General features: G+C 43.8%; 1 protein-coding gene across 6 annotated transcripts in view; it reads right to left on the bottom strand.

Annotated features, from left to right (window-relative positions):
• The window catches only part of Wdfy3 (WD repeat and FYVE domain containing 3), a 242464-nt gene that overhangs the window by 46507 nt on the left and 177956 nt on the right, over nt 1-18001 (bottom strand). For all 6 annotated transcript variants that reach the window (XM_057772666.1, XM_057772670.1, XM_057772669.1 and 3 more), the window contains 9 exons: nt 17702-17935; nt 13806-13905; nt 12267-12427; nt 10790-11019; nt 9457-9566; nt 7342-7524; nt 6252-6409; nt 5111-5188; nt 4630-4857 (listed from right to left, as the gene is read on the bottom strand). In XM_057772666.1, the coding sequence (XP_057628649.1) occupies nt 4630-4857; nt 5111-5188; nt 6252-6409; nt 7342-7524; nt 9457-9566; nt 10790-11019; nt 12267-12427; nt 13806-13905; nt 17702-17935 (1482 nt within the window). The remainder of the gene's footprint in view (nt 1-4629; nt 4858-5110; nt 5189-6251; nt 6410-7341; nt 7525-9456; nt 9567-10789; nt 11020-12266; nt 12428-13805; nt 13906-17701; nt 17936-18001) is intronic.

Genomic DNA, 18001 nt, shown 5'->3' with positions numbered 1-18001 from the left:
AGCACATTTATTTGAAATTTGAAGTTCTTAATTTGAAAAATATGACCCAACCTATTTTAAAAATATTTACTCATGTATGTGTGTGTGTGTGCGCATGCGTGCATGCTCACGTGTATGTGTGAGCTAGTGTGGTACCACAGGCATCACAGTGCATGTGTGCAGCACAGAGAACAACAGGCCAGTTAGTTCTCTCTCCTTCTACCACAAAGGTTCAGGGATTGAGCCCAGGTCATCAGGTTTGCTGGCGAGCACCTTGCCAGCCCAGGATCTTATTTTCTTGCTTTAGGACTCACAGTCATGAGTCCGGGTTTTGCAGTTTCATCGCAGCCTGTACTGACTTCCTAATGTCAGCTGTGAGCACACACAATCCACACAACAGCAGTGCCATCCAGCACAGCTCCTTGCATTATGGGAAGTGTTTCACCCTTCCAAACAGTCACCATGCAGAGAGGGTTTGGGCGAGAATCTGAAACGCCTTTTTGGATGAGTTTTGTCAAGGCATTAATTATTTAGGTTTCTTTGTTTTAATTTTATATTTTTACTTTCAAGTCTGTGGCACATGAACCACCAAACATATAGTACATTTTATAAACAAACTTCAAAGTTAGACAAGAGACTCAGCTATTTTAAAGCCTAGGGTGCAGATTGTCAGGGCTTAAGAACCAACTGACTGGGGGCTGTGGGAAGAGCTCGGGTTCTGTTCCTCACATCTATGTGGTGGCTACAACCATCCAGAACTGTAGTTGTAGGGAGTCTGATGCTATCCCTCACCTCCTAAAATCCTGGGCACATACATAGTGCACATATATACACGCATGCAAAACACTCACACAATAAAATCCACACCTGTGATCTCAGCACTTGGGAAGTGGGGCGGAAGAGTCTGCATGTGAGGTCAGCCTGGACTACGAGACTCCGTCTCAACCTGCCTCCCCCAAAAAACCTCCTTGCCCCGTCCTCAAAGGTCTAATAAACAAAGACATAGTAAAATACAGAAATAATCACTAGTTTAATTTCTAACAGAAAGATCTAAAGTAGAATTAGCTTTTAGTCACCACTGTAGTCTACAGCTTATACAACAGAACACACAATATAAACATGACATAGAAACGATAATCACTCTGGATTAACAAGGTCCGTCCTGCTGGTCACTAGTCTTTGGGAGCTGTTTTCTCTCGATACACAACTGCTAACTGCAAGTAGTCTGGCTATATTTTATAAGTTGGGCAGGAATGAGTTTAGGGTGTTGAAAGAAAGGTCAAACGACCTCTATTTCTAAAGACTTAACATGGCTGAGGGCAGGGATGGAGAATATGGAGCTTAACCTTCAATAGAGCATGCTCCGTATGGCTCTTATACCCCCACCCCCAGAGTGTCACACTTGCACCCCGCAGTCCTCCCCCAGAGGAAACGCTCGTTCATACTAAGTTACCTTCAGGACCCAGAAAGCTGGCTCTTGCCCCTTTCAGTGGATAATATTTAAGAAGTGCTCCTGGACAATAAAGAATTACAGATACCCAAAGGACAGATTCAGATATAGAAGACCTCTAAATGGGTCACAGTGTTGAATAAATGTATGTAGTCTTGGGAGAGAGAAGAGTATACAGAGAAAGTAAATCAATTGAAAAAAAACCCAAAGTTTAAAGAGACAGAGTACAGAGATAAAATGAGTAAAAAAAAAAAAAAAAAATAAGCCAAATAAAGATGGAGAATTCACAGAGAGTCTGGATTATGTATATTATTGTGTTTTCTTTGATTTTTTTTTTCTGTGAAGAAGCTAAATACAGAGAGACATTTCATTGTATGGGTCTGCTAAGCTAAACCAGCATGTATATTATAAAGGTATCTTGACTTCAGAATTTGTGTCTAAGGATATGTTGCTTTGGAAAAGAGGTTCTTTTTTTGTTTCCACAGAGGATGAGCATATGTGGATTCATTCCAGGCTAATGTGGTTTGATAGACCACAACCCCATGAAAGGTTGCCTTGTACACTCCTAAAAAAATTACAGCAGGAAGCAGTTTGGACAGAACTACGCCCATATTCCCAAATATTGTCTATAAATGTTTCTTTATATTTAAAGGGGGATATGCTATAGAGATTTGCATTGGTTAAGGTCAATCTTGTTATATGTATATTTCTGCTCTTTATTAAGGCTTTGTCACTGTGCAGTTCATTTAAAATGTATGTATAATTTAAAAAAAAGGTTACCAGATCGTCATCTATAATAGGCAAGCTTGTAGTCATGTTAGGTTTTCTAGATATATAGAGATATGTTTCAATTAGATATTCTTCAAATCTTTCAGAGACCTTCAGAATATGGCAATTAAATGTTTTAAGAAATTAGGACTTTTCATGACAATGAGACATGTCTGCTCCTGGCAGCACCAATTACTTCAAGAGGATGATAGGCATCGATGATACTCCTCATGGAGTTTGCTAGCCATTTGGGTAAGAAACTGCTCTTGCCTAAACTGTTTCATAAACTGGACATGCAGGGCCCATAGAGCAATGACTGTGAACTTGCCTAAAGGTGAGACCATCCTTTGGAGTTCCTGCTTCATAAAAGAGCCTGCTAGACATTCTGCAGGACACAGAAGAACATGAATGACAAACTGCCAATATAGGCAGAACTGTCTTTGAGATTTCCTGTGTCATGAAAAAGTTTGCTGAATACTATGGGCCAGTAGGTTGAAGATGGATGCCCCAACGGTACAGAAAAACTTTGGGTGACTGTCCAGACAGCGAGATGTCTCTGTCATCTTTAGAGTGTTGCAAAGTTGCTTACAATGTACTTCCTGTTTACTTAGGTAATATTATATCCTCTGGAGTCTTTGATGGAGCTGAAGAGTAGATAGTAATAATATAGTTTTCCTTAGTTATGATAAGAGATAAAATAGATATAAATATTGTAACTATAATTCTTGCTTGATACCTGTTTTGTTATATGTAATTTTACTATGTTAAAGTTAAGACCTTCCTTTTCATTTAAACAGAAAAGGGGAGGTGATGTTGGATTCCCCTCTGTATGGTGTGAATATCTTTGGTTAATAAAGGAACTTCCTTGGGCCTATAGCAGAGCTATAGGGAAACAGAGCTAGGCCGGGACAGCTAAACTGAATGCTGGGTAAAAGAAAGATGGAGTGAGAGAGAAGCCATGTAGCCCTGCTGGAACCCGACAGAACTTTAGCCAGTAAGCCACAGCCATGTGGCAATATACAGATTACTAGAAATGGGTTAAATTAATAAATAAGAGTTAGCTAATAAGAAGCTTGAGCTAATGGGCCAAGCAGTGATTTAAATAATATAGTTTCTGTGTGATTATTTTGGTTCTGGGCGGCAGGGACAAACAACACTAGGGGAGGCAACAATCAAAGCCTAAAGACCTGCTCTGCTCTGCTCTGCTCTGCTCTGCTGTGCTGTGCTGTGCTCTCTCTGCTCTGCTCTGCTCTGCTCTGCTGTGCTCTGCTCTGCTCTGCTCTGCTGTGCTCTGCTGTGCTCTGCTCTGCTCTCTCTGCTCTCTGCTCTGCTCTGCTCTGCTCTCTCTGCTCTGCTCTCTCTGCTCTGCTCTGCTCTGCTCTGCTCTGCTCTCACAAAGCAGGTGCTAGAAAAGCCTGCAGAATACGGGGGTCACTGTGTTCGCAATGTGTCTACATTTGGAGGTAGAGCGAGTGCTTTAAGACACTGTATGTCATTCTTGATAAAACTAACGTGTTGAAAAAAGTAGTTTTAAGGAACTATTGATTAATAGAGTCTAAAATCCTTATTCCCTTGAAAAAAAATTGTAAACTGACAAATTCTAACATGTATGTTTATGAGGTAAAAGGGATACTGTACAGTTTACAGTGACTTCATAAACTAACAGATGGTTACTTCAAATTCTATCACTTTTGTAAGGAGCACACAAATCCTGAAACATATAAAACTTCACCGTTAGCTCCAGTTCCTCGACGGGGAACAGGTCTGCTAAGTGTAGTCAGTGTCCCACTACAGCCTGGTCACACCCTGCTCCCTGGCTACCACACTCCTTCTGCTCATTGCCTTTGATGTCACACGAAGGGGGATGAGGGGAACTCCCTCTATGCACCTCCCTTCCTCCACTTGACATGTCTCCAAATACACCCAGGTGTAAGCAAATGACAGCATACTCTTCTTGTTACAATCTCAAGTGTTCCAACCTCATACGAGCTGCATTTTCTGTTTATCTGTGGATGGACATGGATGTTGATGCGGGGACCTGTATTCTAGGCAGCACTGTGGACGGGCACGGATGCTGATGTGAGGGCCTGCATCCTAGGCAGCACTGAACAGGGCTTGGAGCCACAGATGAATGGAGCCAGGACTCCCACAAGGAGAGATAGGAGCTGCTGTGTGCTTACCCTGTGGTAGACGGTACTCTCTTAATACTCAACTGACATAATCCTAACAGTCCTGTGAGGCAGAACTCACTTCCAATTCTGAACATGAAAAGGTGGAATTAAAGAGATCCTACAACACACTGTAACATGCAACGTGTGTTCTGCCTCATGGTGATGTCACAGGTATACAGACACAGTCTTCCAGTTAGTGTTACCTAACAGGTCATCCACTAACAAGGAAAAAGGAGCCACCACGAAGGCTGACTGACTCACCGCCACGCTGGTCTCCTGTTCCGTCTCTGGCACGTAAGGGTAGTGGTTGTAGAACATGTCATTGCGCACCATCTTCTTCCTCATTCGGCAGGGCCCCTCCGTCATCTCTAACATCCACTTGTCCAGGTGGGAGCCGATGGGCGGGCCCCACAGCCCGCGCTCCCGCAGGAGCTCGCACTCCATCTGGCACCACTCCTCAGTCACGTACTTCAGAGCGTTCTGCTGGCGCTGCAGGGAGAGAGGCCAGGGTGCTTTTCAATGATAAAGAACACAAACGACCTGAAAAGAAGTTATAGTTGGGAAACAAACTCAACCAGGTCATTTCAGTAAATATAATAAATCATATTTTAGTCATAGTTTAAGGAAAGAAGGCTTCATGAGAAGTGGGGTTTGCTGTGAACAAGCACTTGACATTTAAAAGAGACAGCAAACATCTCACCCAAGGGTGCAGAACACCAGGGCCAGTGTTGCGGATGCTCACCTCCTGATACTCCTTGTACTGTGTGTCCACCAGGTCACGCACAACAGCGATATGCGTAAACATCCACTGGGAGATCTCCTAGCAAACCGTAAGAAAAGAACCTTAGCATTTTCTGAATTTTTTGGGGGGGAAAATGAGCCTGAAATTAGTGCTGAACAGTGACATAAAATTTGGCCAAAAACTCTGTCTCCAGCCACGTAGAGTAAAATACACTATAGTGTGACACTTCCCAGTGTCCAGTTCCTCTCTTTTCCATAGGGATGGGCTCTGAGGACATCCCCAACCCCCTTCCTGTAAACTGGATCCATAGGAATGAGCTCTGAGGACATCCCAAACCCCCTTCCTGTACACTGGATCCATAGGAATGAGCTCTGAGGACATCCCAAACCCCCTTCCTGTACACTGGGTCCATTGGGATGGGCTCTGAGGAAATTCCCTAATCCCCTTCCTGTATACTAGATCCTCCTCAAAGTTGGCTTCTTAGAAGCCCGCTATGGCACAACACATGCCAGGCACACGCCAACTCCTTCAGACCCTTGTCACACTGCCACTGGCCTAAGGGTTGTGACGAATGAGGATGAAAAATTAATGGAGGAGGCAGATAAGATTGAAACACACCAATCAAGTATTTACAACTAGACCATAAACATTCCTCTGTCACTCCTAATAATTTCTACAATCATGGAAACTGTGAAAATGTCACCCGTCTGTCACTTGCTCCAGCTGTTAAGTGGATTCTCACACTCAGTGCCTCGTGCATCTTACAAGGTGAAGACACCCGGAACCTGTCATCTCTCTCTTCTAAAGCAGAATGCAGAGCAGTTCAACATCAAACCTTCTGCTTGACTATGTGAGCAATATTAAATAAAACACCGCTGGAGAGATGGATCAGTGGTTAAGAGCACTGCCTACTCCGTCGGAGGTCCTGAGTTCAATTCCCAGCAACCGCATGATGGCTCACAACTATCTATAATGAGATCTGATGCTCTCTTCTGTCATGCTGGCATACATGCAGATAGAGCACTCATATGCATAAATAAATAAATAAATAAATAATAAAATAAAATAAAATAAAACACTGAAACTAGACCTGGAGATACAAAAATCCTTGAGGTATGAGCCATAGCGCTAAGTCTTGTACCTGGGTGGAAGGGTTGTGTTTGTGAAGGCCGCTTTCCTTTCGATTCCTTCTCGACCCTGTCAGTTTGGAAAGGCCAAAGCCGCTGCTGACCCGGGACAGTTTGGATTGTGTGGTAGGCACCAAGGCTTCTCCCCGACTTATGCACTTCTTCTCATGGGCTGCAAATATAGAATTAAGCAACTGTACAATTCATCATGCATTTATTAGGCCTTGACTATTCCATGTTCTGGTCACGGATCACAGCCATCTCCCCGTGATCCACCATTCCCTTCCTCGAGCTGCAGCACCCAGTGTGCAAGCACAGTCAGAGACAATGGCTGCAATGCAGTAACAGGAAATGAGATCTGGAAGATCGGAACATGAACGTGCCTATCGCAGTACAAGGCCATGGCTGTTCTAGTTCATGTCTGTTACTAGCCCATGTAAATGCAGCTGCAGGCGTGCAGATACAGAAAACACAGCAACACAGGAACAGCGCTCCCTGCACCTCTCCTGTGCCTGTGAGCCCATCTGGGGACGAGCCACTGTAGATGAAGAACTGCTCCAATTACTAAAAGGCGCTCATCTCAGTTTCTTTGAGGTGTCACAGATTATTTATTGCTGGTCCTGTTTAAGGTCAGGAGCTTGAGAACTAGTGTGGCAGCTGAATTTATATTTGGTTGTAATGTCACTCTCTTCTACTAAGATGAAAATTTATTAAAATCAGAATGTGTCTTTATGTTAATTATTCACAATCTATTATCTCAAAACATTTGTGGTTGAGAATGTTTTGGAACACAAAATGTCTTAGATTTGAGGAAAACTAGGAAGTATAAGCACTAAAGACTGTATACCACCGAGGGTCCATAATATAGCTCCTTAACATCACCCAACAAATTAGTTTGTACCTAATATGATAAAAACAGCTACCAAGGCACTTTGCTTTAAGGGCATACTTTAAGGATAAAGGGCACGGACATGGACACGGAGCTGAGACAGTGACATCCACAGCAGTGTGTTACTCTCTAAGCTCACTCATGGACAGTGCAGAGCCTTAGCTGCACAGAGTGACATGGGGCAGAAGCCACAGGGTCTCTGAGGGCCTTCTTACCCAAATGATTCTGCCAGCATTTCAAACCAGCCTCTTCGATGAGTGGCCGTGCGGTGGCTATGTCCACATGGCCCCTGTCGTTCACGGGCAGGCTGACTCGGAAAAGCTCCTCCAGGACTTGCTTCTTACTGTGGATCAGCTCAGTCCAAACTCTGTTGACAGCTTTAATGAGAAGCTGACGCCCTTGAAAACGGAAAGAAAGAAAAGGATGCAGAGAGAACATGAAGGTAGCCGTCTTCCTCATGCTTCCCCCCAGGAATTTGAACTATTGTATTTAATTGTAACACACAATTTTAGAATTAGATTATATTCAGTTCAGTGAAGAGAGTTACTTAATTTAGATAAGCCAAAGTAAAGTTCTGCCTATGTGGAAAACATTCCAGAAAACCTTTCCATCCTGTGAAAATGATGTACTGTTCATTTATCTACCGACTTTCAGAAAGAATTGATATCTCTGCTGTCCTTTACCCTCAACTGAACCTAGGGTCCCATCTGTGGCACTCAAGTACTCTGCTAGGGCTACATCCTCGGGCCCCTAAAAACAAATTTTAACATATTTCTTTCTACAAATGAATTCTAAGTTAGAGCACAAACAACAGGGGTCGCCATGGCATCTCACACATACACGTAATCCTTATTCATGCTTCCCATGGTCCCCCACTCTTGCTGGCACTCTTCCTCCCCCTTGGTAGCCCTCCCCATCCTTCCAACCTTCTCCCCTCTCCTACTATCTCTCCCTGTTCTCTCATGGTGACCCCTTTAACTCTTATGACCTCTATCTGTTTGTCTGTCTGTCTGTCTGTCTGTCTTACACTGTACACACATTCAAATATAGATTCCACATGAAAACAAACAAAGCATTTCTTTCTCAGTCCAGTTTAGCTCACTAACAATGGTTTTCCAGTTTTATCTGTTGGCAAGGCTTCATTATGGAAAACAAAATAATGTCATGATTATGGACACATTTTTTTTTTCTAGGATGGTTCTATTTCTTGGCTATTTCGTATAACAGAACAGCAGAGACACACATATGGATGGGCAAATTATCTCTAAGTAGGCTGACTTAGATATCTGGGTATACACCCAGGAGAGGAACAGGGCAGGTTGCTCTTCTGCTTTGGCTATTGGCCTTGAACTTGCAGATATCTTGCCTGCTTCTACCTCCTGAGTGCTGGTGTTAAAGGTGTGCACCACCACAGCTGGCTCCCTTTTTTTTCGTTTTTTGAGGAACCTCCACACTCATTCTCATGGTGGCTGAATCAGTTTATCTTCCCACCGACAGCAGCTGACCCATCCTTAGCAAGCCTCAGAATCTCTCTGAGGGCTTGTGACAGACAGCCATTGTCAGCGCTGGAGATTCTCATTCAATTGATCTGAGGGGTCCGATAATCTACAGTCATGAGTTCCAAGTGAGTCTACAGAGCACACTGCAGGAACGAAGTTTCTAGACCTCCAGTTCTGAGGGGCAAATCTCAGTTTTGGGGACCAAGACATTTTAGTAGAAGACAGAAGCACCAATTGCTTAGATAAAGGAATGAAGGGGAGACTCTGAGCTCTGGCCTTCCCAGGAGAGGACCACACATTATAGCACCCCACGGGATTGCTGGGAGACAGACACTATGTAGTAACTGGAACACATGAAGTAAGAAATCAATGTACGTGATGTTTATAGAGCTGGGAAAGAAGAGATTCTAAAAAAGAGAGTAATATGTGGGAGCCTGAAGCAGGCGGATCACTGCCATCTCAGGGCTAGATTTACGTACACAGTTCAAGGTCAGTCTAGGTATGCAGTGAGACCCTGTCTCAAAAATAAACACACAAGCAAAAAGATGAGATGGTCCTACTGACCACTTGCCTCTAACGGGGACGTGCCAGCACAAGCACCAGGCGGCTCTCTTTCTAGACAGTGCCATGTTCTTCACTGCAGCACAAAGGCCACCAACTTTCATGAGAAGGCTGAAGGTTGGCTTTGACAGCCTCACAGTTCTCCACAGAAGACTGTCTGTGGAGGTTGGCAGACGGACAGGTTGGCTAGGTGAGTGGTTTCTGAAACCAGTTGTTGTGTCTAAACCTGGAGATGCACAGCACCACACCCACAGCCAGAGGGACAGTTACCTTCACTGATATCTTGGCTGTAGCCCCCATCGGGTTCAATGTCTGAAGGAATCATGATGTGCCACGTGGTCATGCGTGCTTCTGCTTCCAGGCCAAATCCTTCCACGTTGCTGAAACAGTCAAACCAGATTCCACTGTGAAGGCATGATTATAGCTGAGAGACATAATGACTGTGAATCACTGTGCAGACACGTGTGGACACCGGCCACATGCCATCATTCCTAGCACAGACATTCCGCAGATGCGAACAGGACTCCTGGTTTGACACAAACGTACCATTTCTGAGGGCTGAGCTCACAAATGCACTTAGCTACACATAGCTCAAAGCCCCTTTAGGGATCAAGATGGCCATGGCACAGTAATGGCTTTTAGACAGTGTTTATCTTAAAATTGCAAAAGGATCACTTCTCTAAAAGCACTGCTGCATGCCAGGGTCCTCCCCGGGTGCTCCCCATTGTTTCATTTGCAGCTGCCCTGAAGTCAAGCTCTTCCCCCTGGAGGTAGCTACACACGTGGCTCTCCCTTCTACAGCAGTAGATGGCCAACACAGAAAGACCCCAAGGTGTTTTTGTAGGCATTTTGTCACATACTGCTTTGAGATTCTTTTTTAATCTTACTGGTCTTTTGCTTGTACATTATGCTTTCTATCTTTGTACTTTTATGGATTTTGTTGGTGCATGGATGTGCCTGTGTGTTTCTTGTTTATCCCTGTTTTCTTTTTATTCTGGTTTGTGTGGTTTTTGCTTGTTTGTTTGAGAGAGAGAGACAGAGACAGAGACAGAGACAGAGACAGAGAGGGAGGAGAGAGAGAGGTGGTAGTTGGGTTGATAGAATCTGGGAGGAGGGGCTGGACAGGTGGCTCAGAGGTTAAGAGCACTGACTGCTCTTCCAGAGGTCCTGAGTTCAATTCCTAGTAACGACATGGTGGCTCACAACCATCTGTAATGAGATCTGGTGCCCTCTTCTGGTCTACAGCATATACGTAGGGAAAATGTTGTATACATAATTAATAAATAAATCTTTTAAAAAAAAAAGAATCTGGGAGGAGTTTGGAGGGAAAACCATGATTGGAATCTATTGTATGAGAACAATTTTTTTCAATAAAAAAAGCAATTTTCTTTTTACAATTACATGAGTTACATATGATTATTAACACATTTAAAGATGTAAAAGTAAAAAGAGAACAATCCTCACTATCTCTGCTGAAATGCAACGCTTGCCCTAATCCTTTTCCATAAAGCAGTAAATAAAACTCATTGAAGGGAAAGGAAAATAAAGAGCTCTGACAGGATGCTATCAAGACAACAGGACAAACAGAACCCCAGAAACTTACCTTCCAACATGCAGATTAATCAGGCAGTGAGCAAGACAGCTAATGAATTCTTGGTCGTGGTTGCCAGGTCCCAGGATCAAGTTGCGGTTTACAGTAAGGACCCTGAGTGAATCAAGGAGAGCCACTTGCTGAGGAACAGTTTTGTGTGCACGCGAGAACTGGTACAAGATGGTCCTATTGAGGCAGTGATAGACCGCATCAAGCGACAATCCCTGTGATCTTCTCTTTGACTAAAGGAACGAAAGATAGGTTTTCAGTAACAGGACGAAAACGTAAAACCCGCTGTCTTTCACAGGCACGCTTGGACCAGCTACCATGCAACGGGTGTCATTGCTCATAAGGATTCAGAACCCAAGATCACATAAATGCAATTTTAGAATGTTAGAGCCTTCTACAGTCCCCAGTGAGGAGATCCATGCCTGTGCTGCGGAGTGGCCTCCCTGAGAACGCGCAGATGTCACCTGGGAGGAAGCTTCCCCCAAGCCAACTCTGTTATCGTGAGTGGCAACTCTATGGCAACTGAAGAAATCCCAGGAGTGTCAGTGAGGGCAGTCCTGTGCTCGGGCTTCATTCCTCACCTGAGAACTGTCTCTGGCTTAAGTACCAATGTACATCTTCAGAGGGAAGGGTACCCACTACCATACACCAGCTGAACATGGCACAGGGCAAGTGATGCAGCTTGGCATGGAGATGAGAATTTTTTTCTCTTTCATTTACTTTTTACATCTTTAAATTTGTTCATATCACCACATGTCATTCATGTAACTATAAATGGGAATTTGCCTGTTTTATTGAATTTTTTTCTTCATGCTGTAGATTCTGATCTCAGTTTTCCTTTCCAACTATTCCTGGGCTTTCCCCACCCACTCAGACACACACCCTTCTGTCGTTATCTTTAGAAAACAAACAGGCAAACAAACAAACAAAAAATCAGAATAAAAAATGATATAGAAAAAAAAATTACAAAGTAACACACACATACAAACACCAAAACATAAAACCCGTAAAAATGCAAGCCCATTATATACATGGAAAAGTAAGATATGTGCCAAGCCCGACCAATGCTCTTTGGTCCAGCACGCATGGGGGAATGACATTCTCAAAGGAATATGGATGATAGTGAACTGGAGGCTCACAGATGAAAGGACATTTCCTCATCTCATGCCCCGTAGTCTTCACGCGACACTATAAAAGCTTATCGAGTTGTATCAACTTAAGGCATGTGAAGTGCTTGGGTTAGAGAGGGTTGGCAGGAGAAGGATCAGTCTGAAACCCAGGCACTTCTGTAAAGAGAGCACTGACTGCAGATAAGCGAGGAGAATTCGGTATTTCTCAATTCACCTTTACAAAGCTTGGGTGTATCAAATGTTAATCTTCACTATCTTATTAACTATACCTACTTCCAATAATTCTGACACCACAGGAAAAAGTTAAAAGAAAAACGTGTGCTCCACAGTTAATAGAGACAATGGATTACCTGTGCAATGAGTTGAATTATAAAATCTATAAGAAGTTTAGATTCTTTGTTGAACATGCCTTGCCAAAGCTTGTCCACCACACGCTGTGTGAAATAAAACACGTTGTTCACCAGCACCTGGTAGCTTCCTCCGCTGGTAATGGGCAGAGATGCATCCTCCCCTAAGTCCAAGTAGGAAAAGAGATCTAAGGAAATTGACATCTACCAACACAAGACCAAAGACACCAGGCTGAGGCAAGACAAGTGAACCCAGTCTTCAAGAAACATGGCCACGGCTTTTAAAAAAATGATGTGCATGGCCAGAAATCAGGATAAACATGGAAAAGATTATTTTTTTACCAGGTTATGAGCTTTGTGGGCTGTAAGTCCCTGCGAACACTCCTACACCTAAGGACAGCCTGTGAGAAGCTAAGAGTTCTGCAGCCAGAATCTCAGCAACAGCACATCTTCACCCGATAAAAAGTTCAATTAAAGATGGATTAAGTGTGAATAGTGAACGGGGGTGTGGGTGGGAAGGAAGCTTTCTCAGCAAGACTGTTGTGGCGCACTTCCCACAGCAACCAAGTGATGCATGCGGGCATGAGATTCACAAAACGGTCAGCACCGAGGCACCTCAGGCAGGGGCCACAGACAGCTGTGACCAGGAGTGCAGGCTCCCTAACCAGGGGACCCCAGTGTCAACCCCCATACTGTGGAGACCACACAGACCACTGATTACCCCCACTTCTAAGGAGATGATCTCAGGGGATAAGAACAGGCACAAAATGTGAATTGACATTTAGTGGTAAAAATTCAGTTACATATTAAGGCAATAGTTAAGATGTCCTGGCAAATTACTTTATGAAAATATTAATTTACCAGAAAGGTTCTGTGATTCATATGATCACTCAGAGTAGGTCAGGGAGTAAATTGTTCAAACTTCTATAGTTATGCTTTCCAAGAAGGGTCTCACTAGGTAGCCTAGGCTTTCCTTGAACTTGTAGTCCTCCTGATGCAGCATCTGGAGTCACGCCTGGATGACAGGCAGGCAGCTATTCCTGGCTTTGAACTAAAACATTTTCTTTTCTCAGAAATTTCATTTTGTTTGATACAAAAGTGATGTGTCTATTGTAAACGACTTTCTCAAGTGTTAATTTGTATTGCAACTCAATACAAATGCCTTGAAAGAATATAGTCCAGTGCCTTCTGACTTTCTAACCCAAAGCCGTCCTAAAGAATAGTGTGCACATACCTGAGATCCCACTACCCAACAGACACACGGAACATACATGCTTGTGGCTCCTGAATAACAATGTTCACAGCAGTTTTAATGGCGTTGTCTCTAACAGGAACCTTCTATATATCTATCAGCAATAGTATTAATAAGCATGCACACATGTGACATAGCACTATATAGCGATGACAACACGCTGCTGTATGCAAAAATGTGAATATATCATCTCAAACGAAGAGGTCAGTCAGAAAAGAAAGAAGGAAGATTAGAGAGAGGAAAGCGGTAATGTATGCACTTTTAAAACATAAAAATAAACACAGAATTACCCAATAACACATCAGCTGCAAGCAAGTGGTCCATCACGCTATCCAAAATGTGTGTCTGGAATTCTTTCTGCTGCGTTCTTGTAGATCGTTCAGGAGAGGCCTAAGTAAAACAACACGCACACCAGGATCAGGAGGAAACCTAACCACACAAAGACGGATCAGGAGGAAACCTAACCACACAAAGACACGGCCACCTGATGAAAGCAGGCCACACTGGTAAGTGTCTCATCACTGATCAGTACTTAATTTTATTTAAAAAACAAAAATGTTTCTAGCTTCAGAAGGTGGAGACTTATTTATGGTGACTGAGTTATACAGGAATTAAGTCTTCCGAGTCTTCAAAGCGATGATGAAACTTACATTCCTTACTGGCCCTCGCTGCCTAGTTAGAATGGTCCTGTTGGGACTCAGCAGCCTAACTGTTAAAGAACTCAAGATTTTATGAATGCAGGCATCACTGTGTCTTAATTTAAAAGAGCTCATTAGCATGTTCTTATGTGCTTTGGTATATACATATATGCCCTCTTTAACTGGCAAATGTCATTTTGAAATGGGGAAATTCCTATTTTAGAGACAAAGGGTGACTGTTGGTTTTTGTCAACTTCACACAAACCTTGAGCCATTTTGGAAGAGATACTCTCGATAGAGGAAGTGCCCTGACCAGGCTGCCCTGTGAGCAACCTGTGGGTCATTTTCTTGATTACTGATCAATGTGGGCAGGTCTAGCTCACTGTGGACTGTGCCGTCCCTAGACAGGTTGCCCTAGTTGTATAAGAAAGCAGGCTGAGCCAGCCATTAGGACCAGGTACGATGGTCAGAAACAGTCCTGGCTCTGTTTTCATATTTGCAAACCACCAACAGCATGCCTCTGCCTACAAATACAAACCAACAGCATTCCTGTCTACAAATACAAACCAACAGCATTCCTGTCTACAAATACAAACCAACAGCATTCCTGTCTACAAATACAAACCAAGAACATTATGACAGTTGGAATTGTCCACTGTGTGTCAAAGGCCTGGCATTTCAGGACAACCCAAGGATCCCTAGTGTCTGGCCATCTGCCAGGTCCTGTACTTGAAAGCTAGGTTGCCGCCCTAACAACCAACAGAAACAGCTGTCAGAATGCAGTTCAACTGTGTCCTAAGCTTTCACCTCAGCGTCACACTCAATCCATTCTCATGAACAGGGAACCCGGGCACCACGTCACACTCAATCCATTCTCATGAACAGGGAACCCGGCCGGGCACCACGTCACACTCAATCCATTCTACCTGAACGGGATTCTGTTAGTTTTAGAGACTGCTAAAGAAAATAGACTCACATGTTTCTTTGGCAGATATAATCAAGAAAGCACGTTCTCCCATGACAAAACTAACACTAATAAGACAGAAGAGAGTATGGTTCACAGTGGGCAGATTAACGATGAATGTGTTTGAGGCCCTCCCTTCGTGCAGCAGGCAGTAAATACACAGCTCTGCTCGAGTCAGAAGATTAACAATCATGCTTTTTAAGGAAGGCATGGAAAACAGTAATATTAACTAGACTGATTTGTATATAGACACATTATATAAGTGTGTAAAGTTCTTTACTGTTGCAAGTTACTTTTATTAACATGTATGCTTATGTAGGCACGTGTGGTGCCTGAGCTATCTCTCCATCTCTGCTTTTTAAGAACAAGCGTCACCCTTTCTGGTGAAGATGGAGTCCTATCTCCCTGTTGGGCAGAAATGTAGTTGAGTTATTAAACAGCACACCAAGGGACTGTGCCAACTGTTACAGGGGATCAAGACATGAAAATCTGCCTGTAGCTTTAAAGAGTTTAACATCCCCCAGGGCTTCAATCTGACAGTGCTGTTGTTCCCAGACTATAATCCTCACACTCAGCTCTCCAGTTCAAAGGGCACAACTCTACACACCTACGGTGAGACCATACTTGAGGTTGACACAGGTCAATATATAATTATAAATATAATACATATTCCAAAATACATTATTCCTGATTACATACGAAACAAAAACATAGGTCCCTAAGTTACTCATGACCAGTTGCTTAGCTGTCAGTGTTCTTAGGAGCTAAAGAGATACTCTCACTGGCCAGACACACCTGCTCATTTCCTTACCTCTATGCCAACCTTGGAGCCTTTATCCTTCCTGCACATTTCTGTTGAAAACCATCTTGTGATTCCAGTGTTTGGTTTTGAGGGTTGTTTCCACTAGATACTAAGGTGCTAACCCTCTCCCTTCTTGAGCTGTTCTGTTTGTTCATCACCGAGCTCTATCACCAAACTCCACTATAGAGCTCCATGGTGGAGCGCTGTCACTGCTCTCCTGATCTCCACCACTGAGCTCCATCCAAGGTTCTATCATGAAGCTCTCTCACTGATCTCCACCACTGAGCTCCATCACCAGGCTCTATCATGGAGTTCTCACCACATTCTATCACCAAGCTCCAACACAGAGCTCTGCCACTGAGCTCCATCACCAGGATCCGCCATGAAGCTCTACCACTGAGCTCCACCACTGAGCTCTATCATGGAGCTCTCACCAGCTCTGTCACCAGGCTCCATCATGGAGCTCTCACCAGCTCTGTCACCAGGCTCCATCATGGAGCTCTATCTGTTCCACCAAGCTCCAGATCTAGCTCTATAACGCCTCTAGGTTTCCTGAGCAACAAGTTGTATCAGGCAGGATTTTAATCGTGTGGTTGTTTACTGCTGACACATGATTCTCTCTGCCAATTTCAAAAATTTGTGGTTTTGGTTAAGATGCTTCTAAATTCCACAAGTGATTTCTTTTAATTGACTAAATGGAGATGTTTTCAAAAGAGTGAGATAAACACCTTCCATGGTTTTGAGGTTGCAATTAAAAAGTTAACTGCAGTAGCCACCAGAGGGAGCAGAGAAATCTGTTTTGTTTGTCTAGCTGTGAGCATGTGACATGTTTCCATCCCTCCCTTTGAAGAGAGCAGTCCCCACACACCTTAACCTCACACCTTGCACAAGCAAGGACTCTTTGGTACCGTTTCCATGCACTGCCCAGAAGGGTCAGGCAAGGGATGAGTCACTCAGATTCTTTCTCTCTGATCTATTTTCTTTAGTGATGTCAGTAGATGAATATTTTGTTTTGGTCATTAGACACTGTTGTTTAGAATCAAACCCACAGTCTTATACAGTCTACCACAGAGTGAGACGCCCAATTCTAGATGAACACATGAGAGTGGTTTTTAGGGATGGTTCACATCTACAGCCAGCAATGAAACCGCTCAAGTGCGGAGTCTCATTTTCTCCTGTGCCACTGATCCTCTCACTCCCCTCGAGAGGGACAACCAGAAGCCTGCTGCCCTTGGGAAAGGTCACTGAGCGTGTGTTGAGTGTCTTCTATGTGCAGCACAGCACGCTGGAAGATGCACTGGACAGTGGGAGCAGCCGTGGGTGGCAGTGGGACTGACTGCAATGTCTAGAGGGGCTGGCACGCACACACCGTGCCTGTGAGCTGACTCCAGCCTGTGTCCATGGGCAGATAAAACCCTACTCATTGCACCCAAAGGCCTTTTCTCTAGTTCTGCTCATAGCACAAGGGCAGAGATGAAGCACTGTGACAGAAATTAAAGTCAGCATTCCTGAGCCCTGATTGGAAAAGTTTGCCATAGGAGAAAAGGTGATAAAGGACTAAAGTAGAAACATGCTTGAGGAAAGGAAAAAATAAAAATGGAACCAAGTGACAGGGTTCGCCATCCACGTAGCATTGAAAACTATCTACTCTCACACGCTTTGTGTACGTTACCCAGAAGAATTAGAAGTCTCAAACTATTCTGCGCAGAGCTTAATTGGTTCCTAATGTTTTCATTATAAAAGCAATGCGGGCAAATGATACGTGCGTTTCCTTGTCTTTACCTCCAACAACAGATCAATTAGAGGAGTTTGCTTGCTAGCAGGGGTGAGGCAGAGGTTGTCGATCATTAAGACTCTCATGAAGTCAAAAACGAACTTCTTAGCTGGGTGATTGGTTAAATATGTCTTGGTGCCCACATTGCAGTACTCTGATTGGCTCCTGTTCATGCCTGTGTCTGCGGCGAAGGCTTTAAATTCTTCTGCTGGAGAGCCAACCTCGTCATCGAGATCTGTCACCTGACGGAAGGAATCAAGGGCAATCGCGTTAGAGTGTGTATTGATACCTCACCAGTATGTTTGCCA

The sequence above is a fragment of the Chionomys nivalis genome, chromosome 6, assembly GCF_950005125.1.
Source record: "Chionomys nivalis chromosome 6, mChiNiv1.1, whole genome shotgun sequence".
NCBI lineage: Eukaryota > Metazoa > Chordata > Mammalia > Rodentia > Cricetidae > Chionomys > Chionomys nivalis.
The sequence above is the reverse complement of the archived record's forward strand: the minus strand, read 5'-3'. Positions and strand labels throughout refer to the sequence as shown.